The sequence below is a fragment of the Gymnoscopelus braueri genome (genome assembly GCF_963280865.1).
Source record: "Gymnoscopelus braueri genome assembly, chromosome: 12".
NCBI classification, from domain to species: Eukaryota; Metazoa; Chordata; class Actinopteri; order Myctophiformes; family Myctophidae; genus Gymnoscopelus; species Gymnoscopelus braueri.
In genome coordinates this window covers 28,901,757-28,925,031 of record NC_137614.1, presented here as the reverse complement: position 1 = coordinate 28,925,031, position 23,275 = coordinate 28,901,757, and the positions used below count along the sequence as shown (strand labels likewise).

General features: G+C 41.1%; 1 protein-coding gene across 4 annotated transcripts; it reads right to left on the bottom strand.

The window, feature by feature from the left end:
- Positions 1–2,836: 2,836 nt before the first annotated feature.
- On the bottom strand, positions 2,837–9,193 carry LOC308097127 (serine/threonine-protein kinase SBK1). Of its 4 annotated transcripts, none has more exons than XM_080444725.1 (4): positions 8,808–9,193; positions 6,895–7,066; positions 5,391–5,593; positions 2,837–4,394 (listed from the first exon to the last, which is right to left on the bottom strand). In XM_080444725.1, exons 2-4 carry the CDS (start codon positions 7,055–7,057, stop codon positions 3,762–3,764), a joined length of 999 nt encoding a protein of 332 aa, XP_080300851.1. In that variant the 5' UTR covers positions 7,058–7,066; positions 8,808–9,193; the 3' UTR covers positions 2,837–3,761. The 4 variants fall into 4 exon arrangements, with proteins under 4 accessions (XP_080300851.1, XP_080300852.1, XP_080300853.1 ...); XM_080444726.1 differs by having other exon boundaries at positions 6,895–7,068; positions 8,811–9,193; XM_080444727.1 differs by having other exon boundaries at positions 8,919–9,193.
- Positions 9,194–23,275: the final 14,082 nt, after the last annotated feature.

Genomic DNA, 23,275 nt, shown 5'->3' with positions numbered 1-23,275 from the left:
CATACAGACCCACGAGTGCTGCTTTTAATAGACATCGAGACCCACTACTCATGAGACCGACAGACCCACTAGTGCCTCACATGGCTTTACCAGGAGTCAAGCAAGGGCCACTGAGATTGCAGAACCAACAATATACCCAAAGGGACTAATTTGTAAGTAGTGGTCCTGCTGTAATATGTAAACATCACACGCAGCCAGGCAGCGAGGGGCCTTGCTGAGGGATCAGGATGTAGGATTAAGGCCACTGGAAGGTTGAAACCAAAATAGACACAGAGAACACATACACATACGCAAGTGAAAGGGACAACATTTTCTTTCTGGGTTCTAGTTTAGTTTTGGCACAGCAGAGCCAAACTGCACTCATGAGGGTTAAATAAGATTAAAATGTCACCTATTTATTTAGAACTACAATCCAGTTGAGAAGATGGATCTACTTTGACAACCTGTTTTAACAAGAACAGACTTATTGTGTTTTGCGTTAAACTGGCTTTGCTTATGAAGGTAGCTGTTTTTGACCCTTTGGTACCAGACGACTAAAGCGGATGCATCACATTAACTTGAAAGTTATTTTCAATGCATCAGTATTTCGATGCGGTAAAAAAACATTAAAAATCATGTTAATTCAAGATAGTGCTTTCAGGAGGCTGTCTTCATGATGATTTTCTAACACGTCGGTGGATTTTAATAAAGCACATTAGATCAATGCTACATATCTAAGACATATTGCAAATCATTGCAAATTATTCCATATAATTAATGTATCAAGAGTTTTGTCAGTATTATATGTTTTGAACGAATTATTCAAGAAATTCTCCAAGTTCAATGATCACTTTTATTGAAGTGTTCATAACCTCATGTTTCAAATATTTGCCGTAAGTACCCTGACCTCACACACTCGCTAACATCATTCGATGTGGTTTGTCATGGGCCCAGCTTCCTTCCACGGCCGACTCAACAGATCTGCACGCCTCTAAATGTTATTTTTTTTAGCTATACCCCATGCTGTCTTCTATGGTGGTGGTGGAGGAGGGACGGTGCTCATGGTGGTGAGAAAGGCCCCAGTTGTGGTGACTTTCCATAACAGAGGAGTGGGATTATTAATAGTGCTCCCATGAGTTCGGTGCCATCCAAGAAGCCCTGTTGCCTTGTCTAAGGCCTTGTTCGACTGAGTGTGTGTGTGTGTGTGTGTGTGTGTGTGTGTGTGTGTGTGTGTGTGTGTGTGTGTGTGTGTGTGTGTGTGTGTGTGTGAGTGCGTGCGTGAGTGTGAGTGTGAGTGTGTGTGCGTGCGTGCGTGCGTGCGTGCGTGTTTGTGTGTGTGTGAGAGAAAGGTGGGGGGTGAAAAGGACGATCATTGTGTGCAGAAGCGGGTGATGCAATTCCAATGGGAAGCACATGGTATCCAAATGTACGGGTTCCACACATGTCAGTAACAAATCATATGGTGGGACATCTCCCAATCCTTCCAAACCTCAGGCTTCATGGTGAAGGATGGTTAATCCTAAAAAGAGAAAATCTGCCTCATTCGAAGGCAAACTCAATGAACCTGCAGCAGGTCAGTGTTTATATAAACTGAATAGAAGCCAAGTAGGATTTACCTCATGCAAGCAATCTAGAATAAATTGATGCTCTGATGCTTACTCTCATCTTGCAGATACACAGACGTGTGTCTACATTTAACTGTTGATGATTTGCACAAAAGGCACATCACACACACATCACATAATATTACAAACACGCCAGTGGTGTAGATATGAATATACCTGTCTATGGCCACAACATCCTGTCTTAAACATCTGCTGAATCAGTGTGACACCTAGAGGATCTAAATCACCATGGCGACGATAAGAGTGATGATAAGAGTGCATGCAATATACTCTTTTGTAAAAAAAACAAAACCAGTGAAATACAGGCTTCTTAGGAAAAGTATGGCAATACTGAAATTAAGGCAGAATCACAGAGTGATAAAGTGTTGACTTTTTGTACAGTACACTGACCAACATGCAACATGGCCAGAGCAACATCCCCGCTACAGTACAACAGGATCATATTAATAACCTGTGCAAGACCTGTGGTTGCCCTCAGCACACGCACCAATATTTGAAGCCATTCAACCCCCTGTTGGCCCTGTTGCATGAGTGAGATCTTTAGCAGGGATATCTGGAGAGTCATAATGCCAACAAGGGGTTTGCTGTTGGGTTTATCTTGGATGTGTTGGAATATGACAGGACCGGACCCCTGGGGGTTAGCTGAAAGATGACCCCGGTTAAAGTAATACCCCTAAAATTTGCTGCAAAGCATGGAGAGGAGGCGAGCAGTTTCAGGCCCTGGGCCAAGTTTGGCACTGGCCATAGTGGCGGTTGTGGGGGGGGGGGGCTCATGTAACATTCTGTTGCAAACAGGCGTTCTTGTGCTGCGCTGGAGCTGAACAAAAGAAGAGCGTCAGTCAGTAGAGGGCCAGCTGCAACAGATGCCATGAGATTATCTGATGTAAAGGGGTGAAGTCAGTGATTAGGTAAGAGGAGAGAGAAGGGAATCGATTGGTAGTGAAGGAGAGAGAGTGAATTATAGTGTGCGTGGTACTGTACCACGCACACTATAATTGTGTATAGGCTTAATTGTGTATAGGCTTAAGATGTACCGCCGGTAAGATGTACCGCCGGTACATCTTAAGTGTAAGTTACGTCATACTGTAGTTTGGTGTCGGTGCGAAAACAACAGATTTTTAAGCGGCACCGGCATGTGATCAAGTATAACTCAAGGCTTTAGGTCATGGATGTTGCTTCAAAGAGGGTAATGTGATATCAGCCCCCAGAGAGTAGATGAAAAGAGCCAGACAGAGGAGACAGATGACGTTTATTTGTTCCTTTTCACAGTTGCACCCGTCACACACGGTGACCCCCACTTACAGCTTCATAAATTGCGACATCGGATACAACCGACATGGACGGTGGGGAATATGTTAAGCAAAAGTGGAAAGGGAACATATTTACCACCACATTGCCATGATTTCTATGCTGCTCATTAACAAATCCTCTCTGACTGAGCAGAGTTATGAAGGATAGTTCATCACTACTAGTAACAACTGGGTTAACTTGGTGTTTCAAGATTGCATTTCTAAGAAAATCATTATTATTAAGATCATAAATGAAGCAGCACACACCATCATATATTCTGTACAAAGTAAAATCCGAAGTGTTAAATTAAGTAACTGTAACTGCAACAATTGCTTACATTTTTAAATAATGCACAGTGCAAGTACTTCATTGTACAATAATTAACGTATTATTCAATATACAGTAACATTAAGTCAAATGAGCTGTATGATACAGTAGTAATACTACTAGAAATCAACAACTGACATTAAAATAAGTTGTATTGCTAGCTACAGAAGTTCAAAACTTGTGTTGCAGTTGCATGGTTCTAATTCATATTGTGCACTAGTTGTTTTTTGTTGTTGTTTTTTACATTTATTTTCATGTATGCTGGAAAGGTCAGCCATGGCTTGGTATTTACTCTATACACATTCCACCTCAAGAACTGGATTAAAATAAAGACCTAATTCACAGAAAGGAAAATCTGTGTTCCACACGTTTTATAGTGCTTACGCCAGTGGGTTGTACTTCCATTGACTCATTATCCATGAATAGCCTTTAAACTGGACACAAGGACACTGCAAAGATACAAACATACCTTTACATGGTGTGTGAGTATTAGAAGCTATAGATATAGTAGTAATACAGTGAATTCTATAGGTCAGGGTGTTAGGTACCAGACTGCTTCTCTTTGCAATTCCCAGTTTCCGCCTGCTGTTCATTCCTGTGCTCCTTCTTCAGCCAGTCTTTCTCTGCGTAAGCCCTCACCTCCCCCACCGTGCTCCTCGCCCCCGCGTCCAGAGCGAGCAGTTTCCCAAACATCGTCATGGCCTCCGGGGTGAACCTCCTCCACAGAGGCGGAACGTCCTCCTCGTCCCTGGGTTTCTCCTCTGCGTTGCACCAGTCGGCGAACTCCTGGTAGAAGTCGTCCGTGTCGATGCAGCACTCCCAGGGGAAGTAGCCGGTGAGGATGCAGAAGATGACCACGCCGAAGGCCCAAGTGTCCAGGCTGGGCTCCACGCTGAGCGGCGGTGCGGTTACTTCTTCCTGGCCCTCAGGCAGCACCATGGCACACAGCTCCGGGGCCATGTAAGGCAGGGTTCCCGTGATGAAGCGGATCATGGTGCCCCTCTTCTGGGCCAGGCCAAAGTCAGCCAGCTTGACTCGGCAGCAGTGGCTGTCCAGCAGAAGAATGTTCTCTGGCTTGACGTCACGGTGGACCAGGCTGTGGCTGTGTATGAACTCCAGCGCGCTGGCGACCTGGAGGACGCAACGCTTCACAGACTCCTCTGGGATGCCCACCTGGGGAGGACATTTTTATTTTTTTTACTATAGTGTTTGGATATGGATGTTCATTGAACATAATGGCTCTCAAGAAAGAAAGAAAACGTTGCAAAGCTCTCAAGCATTTTCATTCATTATAAATCCATACAGGTGCTTTGCGGAATGTATACAGTATGCTACCGCTAGCACTTTTAATTGGTTAAATATTTAGAAAACCCACTGACACACTTAAAGGAGCTTTTCACCCAAATTCAACCTTATCTTCATAAAATTGCTCCTCACTGAAGCACTGAAGATGGTATGATTTCCGTCTACTCATTCTGCATCTCATTGGTGGACTATAGAGTATACAGTTGAGAAACGTGCCAACCAATGACATCGTCAATGGGGATTCCAAGCTAATAGAAACTACATGCTCCATCCAAACCTGCCTACCAATGATGTCACTGCTATAGGCAAGTTTCTGTCCACAGTCCTCCTCTGAGACACAGACCTAGTAGACAGAAATCTTTAATGAACATTAGAGAGGAATAATAGTAAAGATAGGTTGAAAATGGATGAAGTGGCCCTTTAACCACTCCCAACCACTGGCATCTGTACAGTATATTTTCTAAATCTTTCAGAATTATCAAAAATATCAGATTTGCAAGATCTGTGTTACATTGGGACGTGGCTTCTTTTTGACTACATAGTTATAGATTTAGTAGTTGTAAATAATGTTGGTGTTTTTCTACTGTTGTTACTCAGACTAATGTACTAACATTACTGAGACAAATTCCTTAATTCTGATTCCGATTCAGAAATTGTGGTTATAGACATGATCCACTACATTGAAAACTCAGGATATATGTGTAGCATAAAATGCTTCAGGCAATGTACTGTAAATAGCAAGTCTCCGCGACAAAGTGAAAGAATAACAGTCTGTGTGTGTGTATGCATGCGCGCGTGCGTGTGTATTATTATTACTTATGTTTTGCTTTTTGCTTCTTCTTTTTTTACTGGCATAATACTCACCTTAGGTTGGATGACAGCAAACAGGTCCCTCCCGATGACAAGCTCCTGAGCGAAACCATAGTGCTCATTAGACTGGAAGGCGATGCCAAAGAGGCCCACAATGCAGGGGTGGCAGGACAGGTGTAAGGAGATGCAATACTCCCTCAGGAAACCTTGCAGCTTTGTGGAGGATTTGGGCATCACTTTCAGGGCCATGGGCGTCCCTGCGTATAATTAGGCTAATATCATCAAAGCTCCACGGTTTCATTCACTCACAAATATTCATATTTTACAGAAGCCCGTTGTGACCCTGCCGGTTAGTTGTAACCACATTTTCCACACTGTTGTTTTTACATAGACCATGATGCCCAGTGACCACCAGTAGCCATAAGCAGTGTCTGTAGCAGGCTCCGGTTTGGCGCTTCTCATTAAAGAACCACACGAAGTAGAAGTGCTTGCTGGCAAGAAAGTGACAAGCTTAAAGTTAACTTCACGTAAATGTTCACAAGATACTAAACAATGAGATGAACACCTATTGATGATTTGATTTCTGTTTTTGTCGCCATTTCTGCCAACCAGCACACCTTGCTGTGTTAATTTATGTAGACCTATTTACTGTATGTAGGCCTATTTATTTATTCATTCATTTATCATTTATTCACTCATGAGAAACAAACTAGTGCTAAACTAGAACCTGCTTCCAGCAAGTAGCCGCTTTAGGAATTATGGTCTATAAAAACTGAATAGTGTTGCTGTTGAATAATTACCCAGTGTGAGAAAATAATAATAATACAAATATAAAATTTAAATGTGAGTAACTGGTAAGGTCAAGACACATCTAAGGACACAACTTCTGTTCGTATATAGCCCTCTCAATGTAGGCTCCGGGAACCCCCAGGGATCCTTCAGGGCGTCCCCAGCTAAATTATTTATAGGCACCAAATGGGATCAACGATCTGTAACTCAATGAGTTACAGATTTGTGCATTTCTGCACTCTCTGGGTTAAATTAACACAGTTTTACAGTGTCAACTGGGGTCCTAGAGAATAGAGATATCAAAATCGTACGAAATGGGGGATCATGGCCTAATATTAGCCTAATGCCTGAAATTAACCCATTAAGACCGGGAAAGCATCTGTCATTTTAAACTTACCAATTTAACCATTATTTTATACTTGGCTATAAAACAAATTGCAGATACACAAGCTCATAGCACGGCACCGAGTGCCTGCACTATGAGCTTGTAGATCTGCTATTTTTTTTAGCACCACTGATATATAGCAACATACATTTTTTTTTCTTTTCACTGTTAGGATTTCGAATACATTTTCGCTTTACAAAACATATTTATTCAAAGATTTGCACAAAGATTTGCACAAATTTTCACGATTTTTCAAAAAGAATTGCAGATCTACAAGCTCGTAGCATGGCGATGAGCTTGTATATCTGCTATTTTTTTTATATCCAAAGAATTCTAAAAATGACACACAGATGTTTTCCCGGGTTAGAAAGAATCATTGGCTACCTCTGCGGCGGTGTGTGACCAGCAGCACCTTGCCGTATTTCCCCCGGCCGATCTCCTTGATGACGTTGAAGTGTTCCTTTATCTCCAGGTGGCTGAGGCTCTGCGCCGTGATCTCCATCAGCTCGTCTATCAGGCTTCCGTCGGGCAGACCCAGTTCAATCATCTTCTCTATCTGACAACGTGGGACGTGTCATCAAGACAACGTGTTAAATGTTAAAAAGTTTAAACATGTTAAAAAGTTTCATATTATGTACCTGAAAAAATCATAATCACAATCATAATGTATCATTTAATTCATCATAATTCATAATGACAGATTAATGATGTTGAATGACATCATAAATGTATATACGAAACCTACAAGTAGGCACTATAATTACATTACACAACACAGCCATGCAAATAATGTATTACATCTACACGTTATGCTCAATTTGTAATTCTACTACACACTGTATATGTAAAAGTTTATTTGTGATGTGCACTAGGATCTTGCAGATATTTTCATGACACATCGAAAACAATATATCATCAACATGTATTTATTTTGTAACTGTACTTATGATGCATGTGTTTCATAGAAAGGAATAGGTTTATTTGAATATGTACTTTGTCGTATGACAGTGTTGCGCAAATGAAAATAGTAGATCTACAAGCTGACAATATCATATATTGCGACGCATTGTGAGCTTGCAGATCTGCAATTTTTGAAAACCTATAACGACATACCCAAAATAGGGACACCGGGTAGAAAGTGGTAAAGTGTTTTTTATAAATATTAGAGCTTGTGAATAAATAATAACTACATTGAATCTATTGGAACAAAGGTTATTTTTCCATTTCCTGAAAAATAACAGTTTTGGACATCCAAGGTTTCCGCCCAAAATATGCAATATGTTGAAAGATCTGATTCATACTGTATAACCTACATTACATAAATTACACTATCTGTTAAACTATGTCTGTTAAAATAATCATGTTGTATTAATACTGGAGACACACGCACAAAAAAGTATACCACCAATCCTTAGCTACTGAAAACTATAGCTACTGAGACAATTTTCACTCTCAGCTACTATTTATCTAATTTCAATAAGAAAAATACAATTATCAAAGTATCATTATACTGTACATACAGTACAGTAGCTTAGTAAAAAATACAACAACAAAAATGCAAATGAATTACTTTACAGTATAAATAATAAACGTTTAAGGTACTAAATCTGTTGTACCTGTCAACTGTTGTAATAATCAGTAATGATCATAATGATCATAATAATACAAAATGCAATGGCTCCTATTCAATAAATCCACTCCATTCTAAGTACAACTTGTCACCTAATTGTGTATCATGCAGTATTCATGTTTTAATTTTTAATTGTATTTATTTATGGTGGCACAGTAATATAAACCAGTGTTAAACCTGTTGGTAAGGGTCTGAATTAGCATTGGGCAGCTCCAAAACTCAAATGTTAAGTTAGTCTTCAGACACCTTTCAGCGAGTTGTGCACTACTGCATATGCAAAAGTTGCATAACACATTTTATTGCAGTGCTAAAGGGTTTATTTGTATTGGCAGTTGATTTGATGTAGTGACTGTGACAAATATGTATTTATGATCCCTTGTTATTGATATGTTTTAAATAATCAATTTGATATAACCTTTTTAAGCTTGATAACATGATAAAGAATAAAACTGACCACGCTTTAATTAATGATGAAAAATTATTTCACAAACTAATACTATATTGTTTACTGTAACAGTGAATGTTTCCAAACTCTTATTTAAGCACAATTTCCACAACACTAGTTTGCAAGTCAAAACAAGGTTATGTTGAAGACTCTTTGAGTATTAGTAGGCTATTAGTATCAGCATTTGATGTCAGCTATATTTGTACCATCTTTCAGTCTTACCTTTTTTTACGATCTATTCGCAGAAATCAGTTGCGGCTGACAAAACTCCAAAACCACACAAACACACACACATTCACACACACATACACACGTACACACGCAATGACTCACTCACACGCCATGCAGGGAGGTGACGTGCATGTGGTCATCGTTGTTATGTTGTAGCAGGTTGAATCTGGTTGTCCTTTCTTCACCTTAACTACTGCTGAGGTATCAGTTTGCAGAATGAAATCAGCAGCACAGAAAGAGCACTATCACACGCTTAGTCAGTTTGCCTGCCTGAACGAGGGGCTGTGCAGTGCTCTGTCAGCTCAGCTCAGCTATGAACTGCTATAGGGACTTAGTGAGAGCCCCTTTGACAGCTGATTACAGAGAGCCCCTGCAAAGGGCACTCATACACAGCCATACGCACGCGCGCGCACACACACACACACACACACACACACACACACACACACACACACACACACACACACACACACACACACACACACACAGACACACACACACACACACACACACACACACACACACACACACACACACACACACACACACACACACACACACACACACACACACAATTCAATTCAAAGGGCTTTATTGGCATGAGAAAACATACGTTTACATTTCCAAAGCAGAAAGCACAATACAACAATACAGCAATACAATCAAAACAAAAAATATGTACATTTGAAAGTCAGAAATTCAATAGATCAATTTCTATGTACCAAGATCACTGGGTGCAGGTATAGTGCAGGAATATACACAATGATTAGTCTTTTGGGTGGTTGTGTTCCGTTTGATATCCTTCTCCTATCACAGCAACTCACGAATCACACACACACACACACACACACCAATTTGTGCCTAGATGCGGCAGTTACGCACTTGCAATTGTGACTCTGTGCAACACACACACACACACACACACACACACACACACACACACACACACACACACACACACACACACACACACACACACACACACACACACACACACACACACACACACACACACACACACACACACACACACACACACACACACACATAAAGAGAGAGAGAGAGGCAGACAGACAGACAGACAGACAGACAGACAGACAGACAGACAGACAGACAGACAGACAGACAGACAGACAGACAGACAGACAGACAGACAGACAGACAGACAGACAGACAGACAGACAGACAGACAGACAGACAGACAGACAGACAGACAGACAGACAGACAGACAGACAGTGTCCACAGTTCGCTCATAGGGTACTACTGTAGTGCCAAAACCAGGAACTCTTCATGCATCTACATGCTCTTACAGTAATGCGGGAATATTTGCATCCCTGAAATATCAAATTAAGGTTTATTACATTTCATTTGTGCAATCTAGATCTGATTCAAATTGAGACAAATGGCATTTTTTACTCTAAATGTTGTCTGGATCTCTTGTGTGTTTTCTATGCTTGTACCATTTGAACTGTTGGGGGACTTACATGAAGTTGTACACTAAGTGGTTATGAGGAGGTAAAGAACACATTGCTGTGCACCTTTAACCACAGAGTTTTTGGTGTTTCCATTTACACATCCGTTCAAACTGCTTGTTCATCAAGATAGTGTGAGCAGTGTGAGATATAGACCCCGAGTTTCTGGAACTTACGCACTGAGGGTTTGATCCTGTAAGATAAGCACACACCAGTCACACACACACACACACACACACACACACACACACACACACACACACACACACACACACACACACGTTTAGCTGATACCACTGTGGTGAACAAGTTGCTCTGTGAAGTACTCTAGCCTGCTAATTTGCTGAGATGTTGCACACAAATAAACAGAATAAATACAGCTATTTTAAATCTGCTGATGCTATGATATTGACTTTGAGGAAATGCAGATGGAAACTCCTTTGGTTATGATTGGTGTGATGGTCCGATCCCTGTCTGTCACCGCTGAGGGCCATGATGTCCATCAACATCATCTCCAACACCTTGCCTCTCTGTGATGGCCTTGTAGTGTCCCCTGTCGTTTAGCATGACATTCAATCTGTACAGCAAAATGTCACTGGAAACCTTGTCCAAAACTGTGAATTTTCAGGAGATGGAAAAAAGAATCTGTGTTCCAAGTCACAAGCATGTGTTAATCCTCGAGTAATCCTCGGGTTCAATATTTATAAAAACCTACAGACACATTTAACCACTTAAAACAAAACGTAAAAATAGCAAAAATAGCAGATCTACAAGCTCACACTGTGTCGTATCATAAAACGTGAGCTTTTAGATCTGTTATTTTTGCTACATTTGTGTGACACTGTAGACGAAGGACATTAATTTACACAAGAAAACATAAAAAGTTGAAATATGGAGTGATACAAGGTTTTTGCCCGACAGCGGCGAAAACATAGTATGGCTAGCACGTGTCCTGTTCTGAGATGCTTTTTACAGCTTTTGGCAAATGCTATAGCCGCTCAGCAGCGCACAAACACCCAATGTGTTGCGTTAAGCCAGCTGTACGGGCGGGCCTGATAGCGGGAGTCTGAAACGGATCCAGCTCTGGCCTAGTGTGGGTCTTATCTCCATGTCCCTGAAGCGACAGTCATGAATGCACTCAAGCTGTGCCACTTGTACAAACAAACCCCTGGGTATGTCGGCTACAACTTGGACAGGCCTAATGAGGTGTTGTTTGTCCCTGTGTGTATAGTCACTGCTTTTGCGTGTGTGCGTGCGTGAGTCAGTGTATGCGTGCAAGTACTCACTCAGCACTTTAGAGTGTGTCTGCTTGTGTCAAGTGCACGCACATCCACGTTTCACTGAGAATGTATTCACTCAACACTGTGACCTCCTGTAGTTATTCCGGGGGGGGGAAGATGCAGGCCACAGCAGTTGTGGTAGCGAAGTGCAGAAATGGATACTTTCATGTTTTGCACTGCCTGAGTGTACTAGGTGGTGTAAGGTTAATCAGATGTCACTCATAGCCATTTAGACCAAAGCAGCGAAAGCAGGCGAATGTCACTAATCAGGACGATCACATTTTCGCGACCCAGAAGAGAAATATCTTTCCAAAAGTTTTAAATGATGTATTTTATCTTGTTTTGTTTAAAAATATCTATGCACACTGTTGAGGAAGCTCAAACTACAATTAAAGCTCGCACCTCTCGGGCCCTCGCACCTCTGTCCACGTCCGGAGGGGCCCCAGGCCAGCCACACGCAGTTACCACAGGAGTACTTTGTAAACGTTGTTTGTCACCTTTCAGATATTGTTATAGCATGTCTAGCATGTCTAAATAGCTTTTATAATGAAAAACTACGTTGGCCTGGACCGCTGGCATAGCGGTCCAGACTGCTGGTGTAGCGGTCCAGGCGCCTGCTATCGAAGTGAAGAAACTTTTTTTAAACGAAGAATTAAACTTGCAGCTGTAGATGCGATACTAATCAATACATTGCAAATACATTACATATGTATTGGCTAAAATGAAGGTTGTTTACAGCAACAAGCTGTGAGAGATCAGCGACGGGCTGTCTCTTACTCCTCCAGCCTGTCAGCTCTCTCCTGTCGGGGCAGAGCAGCTGGCCTGACTCGCTCACAGCACCACAGCACCGGAGCTGTCTGACACCAGGGATCGTTATAATCTTAATAAGTAAGCATAAACAAACTGCTTCACAAGAACAACGTTGGTGTAACTAAGAGACGCTGAGAAACATACAGTATATTTTGTACAGAATACACAGAAAACAAAAAATCATGGTAGAGAATTTCCTGGTTGTGATGCAGTGCGAGAAAAGACGACGGATGGAGAGAATATATTTCCTCCCTGGTGGGTGGAGAACTGGGGAAGAGGGGAGGGGGGGGGGATTTATTGGTTGGACGCTAATGCACTAGCGTCAAAGTTCCGTTTTTTTCAACTCAACTTTTTGCTGTCGAGCATCCCGACAGTGATGGAGACACTCGTCTCCAGAGACTTTGCATGGAAACTCGATTTGCAATCAGAACAAAGCTGCTGTTGCTGCTGTTGCTGGAGCCATGTTAGTTCATTCATGCAAAATCTGTTCAAAAGCGCATATTAACATACTGTACAGTCTGCCTGTGGTCAACTATAAAGAGGATACGGACAGTGTCTCTAGTTCACTATGTGGATGTTTAAAGCATCACGTCAGCTGGCACCAAAGCTTCATAACAACTCTCTTTAGGCTTTCAAAATGGCATGAAAAATGGCTGTGTGAGCCTTTCAAACTCGTGATCATCGTGTTACCCTGTCACCACCGACGCAGCGGGGTATGTCGCATCAGGGATCTTTTACACACAGCATGGGGGCAATGCGGTCTTTAGGGCGCCAGACAGAGTCCCTCGCAACCTCTACACACACTGCACCAACACTACCGCGACCACCACTGTCTCGAGGGGCTGTCAGGAATGGAATTATAGAACTGTGTGGAGTGACAAACCAGCGATGCGCAGAGGGAGTTCTAACTGTACCGTTTATAACAACTATTAGCCCAACTTTTACCGTCAGGATTAGGACAAATGCTACACACATTGAAGCTTGTCTCCCTGTTTAACCACGTAAACCTGATGATGCCCCCCTGAAAAGGATTTCCAAATTTTTCACAATTTGTCCAGATTATTACGTAGACGTTTTTAGGTCGTCTATTTTCGAATAGCAGTATGAAATATTTATATATAAATATATATAAAGATTAAGGTGGTTAGATTTATTTTTATGCAAAAACACATTTTGCTGGGGACCCCTCAAGGACCCCCGGGGGTCCCCGGACCCCACCATGAGAACCACTGGCATAGGGACACCAGGTCGAAAGTGGATTTAAGAGCACCAGCTGAGGGAACGTAGGGTTATTTTGTACTGTTGATGAATAGCTTGATTAATAGGCATCAAGTAAAGGTGCCCACCATTTTTAGTTCAGTGAAAATTAAGCCAGTGGCTAACATTTCCAAAACAAACTGAAGGGGGGTGGGTTCGGGTTGGGTTAGGGGTGGGGCGGGTGAAGGGGCTCAAAAACCACTGATGATTCACTATTTCCACTGCAACATCGAAATGAATTCAGCAGGGGCAAGCAAGTTGATGTGTTCACACTCTTACCACAAACCTCCCAATAAATACCACCAGATGATTCATATTGCGACAGTAACTACATCCTGGAACATTCTCAGAAAATGAGATGAGTGACTTGATACACGATAATATCTATACATTTGATGTGCTGGTCATAGCGGTTGCTAATGGAAGTGTTAGGAATGAAAGCCAGCAATTACTTTGAGTTGTGCTCCTTTCTGCACGCAATAAAATCCAAAGTCCTTATTCGGGGCATGTCATCATGGGTGAACATTTTCTAAAACTCTCAAAGTTTTGGAAACCACAACTCCATTGTAGGACAAAGAATAAAACATAGGGTGACCAACTGACCATATTTTCAAAAACCCAAAACGGGACCCTTAATCACTTAAATCTGATTTTATAAAATACTATAGCTACAAATAGCCTCACAATGCGAGCTTGTAGATCTGCAATTTTTGCCGATTTTTTACGATTATTTTAGCACTTTCAACAGCACAGAATGTGATAAACATCTATGTAAGCACTCAAAACAAGTGTTTTTATTTTAAGTATGGTGACAACCAGGACTATTTCGTGGTGAATATTGGAAACCGGGACATTTGAATGCTTTAGAGACATTTGTCGGGACTCGGGACACCCAGCTTGAAACCAGGACAATACCGGGAAAAAACGTGACGTCGGACTCGGGTCATTCTAATAAAATAGGCCTTAAGTGGTTAAATTAATAGGCTACTCTGGGTTTTATGCATGCAGTAAGTCCATATCTCTCACACCCACTCTGGGCCAAAAGTCAAATCAATTGGAGGTTTAATAACATGAGTTTATTTTATTTTATTGTGAGGCTTATTGCTGCATGTGCTGCAATGTGAAAGCTGAGAAATGTAGCCCTGTGAGAAATGACATAAACATGTCAGCATTTCCAGAAGGGTTTCTCTTATCAGGAACCATATCTGACAGCTGTTCTGGACTGTAGCCAACTTGTTCTAGTGAGATTATGACTTAACGGTTCCTACACGTGCAAACTGCCTCTGCATGATGTTTGAGTAATTTAACCACATTTGTGATAGGCTGCTACTTTTTATGTCTTTGAGTGTGTGTGTGTGTGTGTGTGTGTGTGTGTGTGTGTGTGTGTGTGTGTGTGTGTGTGTGTGTGTGTGTGTGTGTGTGTGTGTGTGTGTGTGTGTGTGTGTGTGTGTGTGTGTGTGTGTGTGTGTGTGTGTGTACTGTCTATCGTAAGAGCCACGCAGAGAGACAGAGAGAGACACTCCGACATATTTACAGACAAGTACGTGTGTACAGACACATGGCTCCTCCTGCTGATGAAAAGATTTATCTATTGTTAATAATAATTCTGGGTATTGGTTTCTAATAGTCGTGATGAACTGCAGTTTAACAGTCCAAGTCTGGGTGACAAATGGTCTTGGACACACATTGACAGACACACACGCACACTCCCATACACATTGCATAAACCTTGAACTTTTCAGTCACTACTTTTAACCTTCTAGTTGTTGCAGTTTTTTATGCTTTATTTCTTATATACAGTAGTAGAGTGCAGAGAGACAGGAACGCAAGGGCAGACAGAAAGGAAGAAAGGAGCGCCATGTGGCACACACACACGCACACACGCGCGTACACACACACACACACACACACACACGCGTACACACACACACACACACACACACACACACACACACACACACACACACACACACACACACACACACACACACACACACACACACACACGTATGTATGTATGTATGTATGTATGCATCATGTATGTATGTATGTATGTACGTACATACGTACGTACGTACATACACGTATGTGTACGTATGTGTACGTACACGTATGTGTATGTGTATGTGTATGTGTATGTGTATGTGTATGTGTGTGTGTGTGTGTATGTATGTATATGTACAGTATGTTTAGCCTGTATACATACATACAGTCATACTGTGTTGTGATAATTTAGTGTTTTGCCCTTCCTGTCATATTGTTAAAAAAAAAATATATATAAAGGGCCTACTGAATATTATTTATTATGATGGGTACAGCAGGTGGACAGTAGTAAAACAAAAAAAAACAGGAAGCTAACAGCCAGTCAGCTGGAACCGGATGAACAAATTCATCAACTTCAAATCCACCTGTGATCTCATGGCTTCCAAACAGGAAATTTCATTAAGCATGGAATATGAAGAAGTGGAAAATCTAGCATGAGTGCAAGACAAGAGGGATGATGTATGGCATAGAAAGGCTAGAAACAACTTATCACTAAAACAGTTAAGCCTGATTTATACTTGTTTTGCTAATCAGATGAGATATTTAACTCCAGAGGCATGCCATTTTAACCACAGCTGCACAGAAAAAACTTGAGCAAAAATTTTAGAGTGTAAAAATGCACTCTTATTGGTAATTGTTTACACTTTCTGAATTAAATTACCACTCAGGATTTTACAGAGTGTCATGGATGACATATTCCCAAAGCCTATCAGTATGCCTGGCTTAGTAGTAGAACAAAGTGCATTGTTCCGCCCAAAATCCCTTGTAATTCTCAACATACATGTTCACACAATGTGCAGTAGGCTACATGAGCAGAGATATTGTGACCACTGCTAGGTTGGCTGTGCAATTGGTTTAAACTCTCAATAGACAGCAATTGGAGATCACTGTGACATTCAGTACTGCAAGGCATGCAATGTACTACAAAATACTTCCAGTGCCTACCGGCTGGAATAATTTCTGAAGTTACATTGGGGACACTACTGGCCTTCCTGGTTGAACAAGACAGAGCAATGCGATGGGGCTTAATATAGAAAGGTTATTAAGTGAATGCAGTGAAGGAATTAGCTTTACAGCAGCGCTGGTGTTGATAGAGTGGGTGAAGACAGGCTGCTGATATATGGTTTCAGCTTTAAAGTTCCTTGCATGGCGGTGTCGCGCCAAAAATAGCCAATGTACGAGCTCACAAGGGACGCAGATGCGACGTGTTTCGAGCTTGCAGATCTGCTATTTTCGGTGCGCGACACCATTGTACAGAAGGGGCACAAATTATAGGCATGACATACTATACTAACCCCCTGCTGTGAGAGCTGTGAGAGGGAAGGTTTGCCATTCACCTCACTGGATGTTATACGTCCTTCTGCACACTTTTCCAAGCTGAGGGTGCAGAATATATAAAGGCCTCTTACCCAACCCAAATGTCTTATAAGGTAATTTATCCAACAAATACAAATGGGATTTGGCTCATATTGCTCAGCAACAGGATAGCAATCCAGAAACCAACAGCTGTCCCAGACTGTTGTCAGTGTTGAAACATGTTTAAATGAAGGGCTCTTTCTTGGCCCAGGGATCAGTGAGACATATCCTCTCTCTGGTGATGTACAGCCAGTAAGCAGGCATCCTGGCTGTGGGCTTAAACGTTTAGAATAGTCATGTACATGACTTCTATGAGGAAGTGTGATGGTGCGATGTCTATTTTGCGTACCTAATTGAAAGGGAAAATGTGATACTGTAGATGGAAGATGTGTTAAAATTTAGGACAACTACATTTATAAAAGTAATGGGTCGCACTCAGAGTGGCAAGAGTGAGTTGACTTTTTTATTATTTCTTACATGTCTCTAAAATGAACAAACGTTTCGGCTATCCAGCCTTCGTCAGTGTGGCTGAATAGCCGAAACGAGTGCCACTCTGAGTGCGACCCATTACTTTTATAAATGGTGTGGTAACAAAAAGTTTATTTATCGTTAAAATTTAGGACTGCATGCAAATGAAATACTTGGTGCAGATATCACAATACAGAAGTGTCCTGTAAATACTTATTATGTTTACTGTCCTAAATTCAATGTAGGGGCCAAAACTGGGTGGATTTAATAAATGACTGTCTTGCAGAACCAATGCAAAGACTTTAGCGCATTGGGGTGCTGATATGATTTGTGTTAGCGGCCATTCTCGCTGCTGTTCTAGCTAGATGTCGCCTAACTTATCAGAGTCTGGCTATACAAGACTAACTGTGCTGCAGCTTTAAGGTTTCTCCTTCTTCAAATTTTTTTTTTTGTAGTAATAATCAGTGTCGGGCTCGTTACTTTAAAAAAGTAATATATTACTCATTACTCTTTTCAAAAGTATTACTTTACTCATTACTCCCTGCCATTATACCAAAGTAACTTTTCCATTACTTTGGTTAAATGTTTACCCTCATCGGAGTTAAAATAATGTTATAGTAATTAGTTATATTACTCGTTACTCAAAAAAGTAATAATAGTACTTTTTCCATTACTTTACTCTCATTACTTTCTTAATAATGCAGCATAAATAGAATCCACTTCTAGTATTTACAGTTCCAAGTGCATTGCTCTCGCCACTGCCATGAACCTTCATGGTGGCAAATGACAAATTGAGTTGTGAGAAATGCACAGGTGCTTGAGAGAGACAAGATATTGTACGTTGACTGGGCAGGTTAATACACGGAAGAGCTATAAAAGACATGTTCAGGATGGATGTTGACAGTCTGTCCCTGCCAAGACAAATATCAAACAATGGTACAGGGACGGAAGGCCCAAGAAGTCACACCAGTGTCACATTACAGAGCACATGGCATTGATCTCTCTCTCTCTCTCTCTCTCTCTCTCTCTCTCTCTCTCTCTCTCTCTCTCTGTCCTCCTCTCCCCCTGCTCTTTTTCTATATCCTATATGATAAATCCAAAACGGTGATACACAATGCTGTGCCTTCAAGGTCCGTCCAATACAAGGCCTGTGGCTGGTGTTAATTCAGATAATTGTGTGGTATGAGGCCTTACCACTGCCATTCCGGTCCAGTTATTCCTACCATGGGGTAACAGGGTGGCAAAGGCATTCCTTGGAGCTTTCACACGGAGCAGAGCTTTGGAAATGTATCCCAGCAGAGCACGGGAACAGTAATCCCCCCACGTAGGACTTTCAAGTGAGGGGATACCGCATGTTGTTTTGTCAACAAATAGCGTTATAATGGAGCCGTTTGTTTGGTGTCGTGGGCATCTCAGAATAGCTTCAGGGCAGTTGACATCCTCTCAAGGTGGCCCATATCTCCTGTTTCCTTAGCATGAGGCAGCTTGATGTACAAGTACACCCTGGACATGACGCTAGTATGTCGCAGAGACATACAGGGTAAGGGTAATGCTTGGGAGAATATTAGCATTCGGTTTTTTTCTCAGAAACGGTGTCTATTGCCAACACAATCTTTGAATCAACCACACTTTAAAAAAATAAGCAAGCACCAGCCCCAACTCCCCAACACAGTGGAGCAGGGCTCCCAGTGGCTTTACAGTATGATCAGAAATAATGTATTATTTAATTGCAGTCACTTTTGAATAGGTCAGCAGCTGTTCTCAGAATGTAGCAGGCTAATGGGCCCCTATTAGAAAAGCTGTGAGGTGTCACAGCTTTGTCAGTATTGTAGCGTCCCTGGCTGTTAGTTGGAGAAGGGATTTCCCAGAATGCCTTGGAGTGTGGCGTGCCTATTTGTTGTTGTTCCATTGCTGTTTGTGCTTTAATATTTTTCATGTCTTATGTCATTTTATGTTATCCTTGGTTCCGCAAACATGGTTTCCCCGGAACACACATATTAAGCGTGTATTCTGGGGAAACCATATAAGGGGAGCTGCCTAAGTAATCTCCTCCCTTTTCCTATTCCTATTGATGAGTGAGTTGGTTTGGTGTTTATGTGAATGACAGCCATAATAAGAAAAATCCTATAGAGAGAAGTCACACCCCTTGCGTCAAACAGGTGACAACTTGGGACAAGATTTGACGGTACCTGTTTGTCATAACTCTCCTGCATCAGACGTACGTTGACACAATTGCAGTCCTGCCACATCGCATGTTGGCGAGAATTTATGATTCTCTGCCTATTGGTATGCAACTCGAACTGCGTTGAGTTGGTAGAAGCGGACATCACACTCGCTCACCTATAATATAGCTTGCTCTGGGGTGCCTCGATAACGGGGCTCAAGTCCGCTTCTAATGGCACTCCTGCCTTGTTTTAGGTGTTTTAGCGTACACGTCAATTACAAGTTGGGAGTGAGAACGGCACTTCCGTTTTCCAGTGTGGGCGTGGGTGGGATGACTGGGAGCGTTGACAAATTATGCGACTGGGGGATTCCCATGGGGTCAAATGGGTGACTTATGGTCAGATTTTGCCCCAACTCGTCAATATTGAGAATATATCGCTCATTACAGTATACTGCATGCAAGTGACAAAGTATACATTAGGCCTAAAGTTAGTAGTAGTAGTAGAGGTGTTTGCCCTAAATACACCATCTACTTTACTGTCTATTATAGACAGTAAAGACAAGTTGATGGTTGGTGCATTTTTTATGCAGACAGTCTTTAGCAGGCTCCTGCATTTGCTCCCCTTTTAACACCATACAGCATAAACCATAGTCAACTTTTAACAACTTCCCCAATAAACTGTCGGCTCTCTCTGTCTAACGATCAGAGATATTACTTTATCACATTCCCGTTCTACGGCCAGCACCCCGTGAAAGCAATTACTTCATACACTAAAAGTGGCATAGAGCACGGGACGTGTGTGCTTACAAGCCGTGGTAATGAAGTGTAAAGACCTCTGACCTATGTCATGATGACACATTGACGGCTTTGGTATTTACTGTAGGCCCAGCAGGTTCTATGCACGGGAGATTCCCCGCGCTATTGCCCGACGCTTCCTTTGTTGAGCACACTGGTTGCTGCAGCATGACACCGGCCCTATTGCTGCAGTACATGTAATAATACTCGTCATGTCTGTCTGTCTGTCTGTCCAGCAATCCATCCATCGATCCATCGATCCATCCATCCATCCATCCATCCATCCATCCATCCATCCATCCATCCATCCATCCATCCATCCATCCATCCATCCATCCATCCATCCATCCATCCATCCATCCATCAATCCATCCATCCATTCATCCATCCACCCTTCCATCATGTAAGCCAAAATGCTGAGGTGGCACAATCAAAGAATGGAGGTATTTCTCCCGAAAAAGAAAAGAAAAGAAAAGAAAAGAAAAGAAAAGAAAAGAAAAGAAAAGAAAAGAAAAGAAAAGAAAAGAAAAGAAAAGAAAAGAAAAGAAAAGAAAAGAAAAGAAAAGAAAGGAAACATTCTCTGGTGACATTCGGACTTCTCCATGACATTTGACATATATTCAAATACTTTGGAGGGATTCTTTTAAAACTTCACTAAATGTGTTTTCCCCCTTTCTTTTCACTGTGTTGTTAACTATAATAGTTGACCAACTCACTGCCATACTTTTCACACATCTCTCTTTTACCAATATTAAATGGGATCATATCACAGAGCTCAAGTCATAGAGCTAAAGAGTCCGAAGGCAAAGCAACCGGATTGAGGGATGACAGGGATCCTCCAGATTGTTGTTATAGGGAAAGAGTGTGTGTGAAATTTTTTGGGGGTATCTATCACATAATTAGAAGAATATGCTTGACCCATAATATAAATGAAACATAATACATAATGTATAAATATAATAATATATTCCAAATAAAAAAATATAATTTGTGTATTTTGGTTACTTGAAGTATCTAGGCTACTCAATTCACAGGCCTTCTAAGGCCTTGTAGAAGTAGAATCATGGCAAATGCTGCCATCTAGTGAAAATATCCACAAACTGCAGTGTAGACACCAAAACCATTAGTCATTACACTTGCATTACACTAAGCTTTTTTTCTTCAGGTGAAGTCCTGTGTGAAACGTCATGCAGGCTTACTAATGTCCATTCTCTCTAGAAATTTGACAGAATCATCGTCGAGCAGTTGGTGGTGCTATTCCGGCTCTCTCTAATGCGCTAAATAGCATGGAGAAACCAGATAGCTGACTAGATGCTCCGGTCTGGATTATTTACGCACTGAACACATTACAGTAGCATCTAACCTTGTTGACCTGAATGTATGTAACCTGAGCACCTAAGTGTTTTCCTAGTTCCAGTTTCACACACAACATTCTGCTGATACAAAGACACGTGTATGATGAAACGGTCAGATGAAAGCTCAGATGACATGGAGCAACTCACAAATAATAATGTTAAACATTAGTCATTTCAGTGTGTGCTGTGTTTGTGGTAATCTGTATCTTTTCACTTCCCCTCCTAATGTACTTTAAACTGCTTTGGATGTTATGATATTGTTTATTATAATACATTTATAATTGAATAGATTTTATTCATAACAGAATGAGTATGTGTTGCATGTATTTTCCCCTTTCTGCCCTCAGCTTTGATTCTTTACACTTTTCTTTTTAAATACAGTAAAAAAGCACAAAACTGCATTAAAACTTGATGTAAAAAATATAGCAGGACTATCATACTCTATTCTTTATCATAATAGAATAGTTTGAGATTTTGTATTCATAACAATATAGTATGACATTTATTGTAATCTAATGAAATGATCAAATGATCTAAATCAAAATAATAGTAAGATTAGTTTTATCGTAAAATATGACATTTTAATATATTTGTTCATATATCATGTATAATATGATATGTGTAATAATAATCAAACTATAGTATGAGATTTTTTATCAATTTCATGTCAGTATCATGTCGGTATTAGGTCAGTATCATTTCAGTATCATGTCAGTATCAGGTCAGTATCATTTCATTATCAGGTCAGTATCATTTCAGTATCAGGTCAGTATCATGTCAGTATCATGTCAGTATCATGTCAGTATCAGGTCGGTATCAGGTCAGTATCATGTTCAGTATCATGTCAGTATCAGGTCAGTATCATGTCAGTATCATGTCAGTATCATGTCAGTATCATGTCAGTATCAGGTCAGTATCATTTCAGTATCAGGTCAGTATCATGTCAGTATCAGGTCAGTATCAGGTCAGTATCAGGTCAGTATCATTTCAGTATCATGTCAGTATCATTTCAGTATCATGTCAGTATCAGGTCAGTATCATGTCAGTATCAGATCAGTATCATGTCAGTATCATGTGTGTAGCAACTCATAATTTAACAACAGCTCATAATGTAATAACGGTTCTAAAAGTAAAAAAAAAGTAATACAAGTTCATGAACTTATGGGGGGGGGGCAACAACAACCATTCCAACAGGCTCCAGTTGGGTTTGTATTTGTCCACGGACCCCCATCTGAAAATATTTAGTGCCATGGACCCCCATACAAGAAATATTCAAAAAAAAATTGTTGTTGAAAATAGAAGATCTACAAGCTCACATCATGTCACAATTTGATGCCTTGTGAGCTAGATATTTTCAAATAGACGATGTTAAAGTATTCTAGGTGTTTGTAACGGAGACCAAGGGTCAGTTACTTGGACGTTTATATGGACAGAATAATGGGATTAATAGATGTATTT

What these genes read in the sequence shown, in the direction of transcription:
- LOC308097127 (XM_080444725.1), bottom strand. Translation starts at nt 7,057, where the DNA reads ATGATTGAACTGGGTCTGCCCGACGGAAGCCTGATAGACGAGCTGATG. An exon ending in GGTCACACACCGCCGCAGAG is followed by an intron (nt 5,594 to 6,894) that starts GTAGCCAATGAT and finishes AATTATACGCAG; the next exon opens with GGACGCCCATGGCCCTGAAA. An exon ending in TTGCTGTCATCCAACCTAAG is followed by an intron (nt 4,395 to 5,390) that starts GTGAGTATTATG and finishes TGTCCTCCCCAG; the next exon opens with GTGGGCATCCCAGAGGAGTC.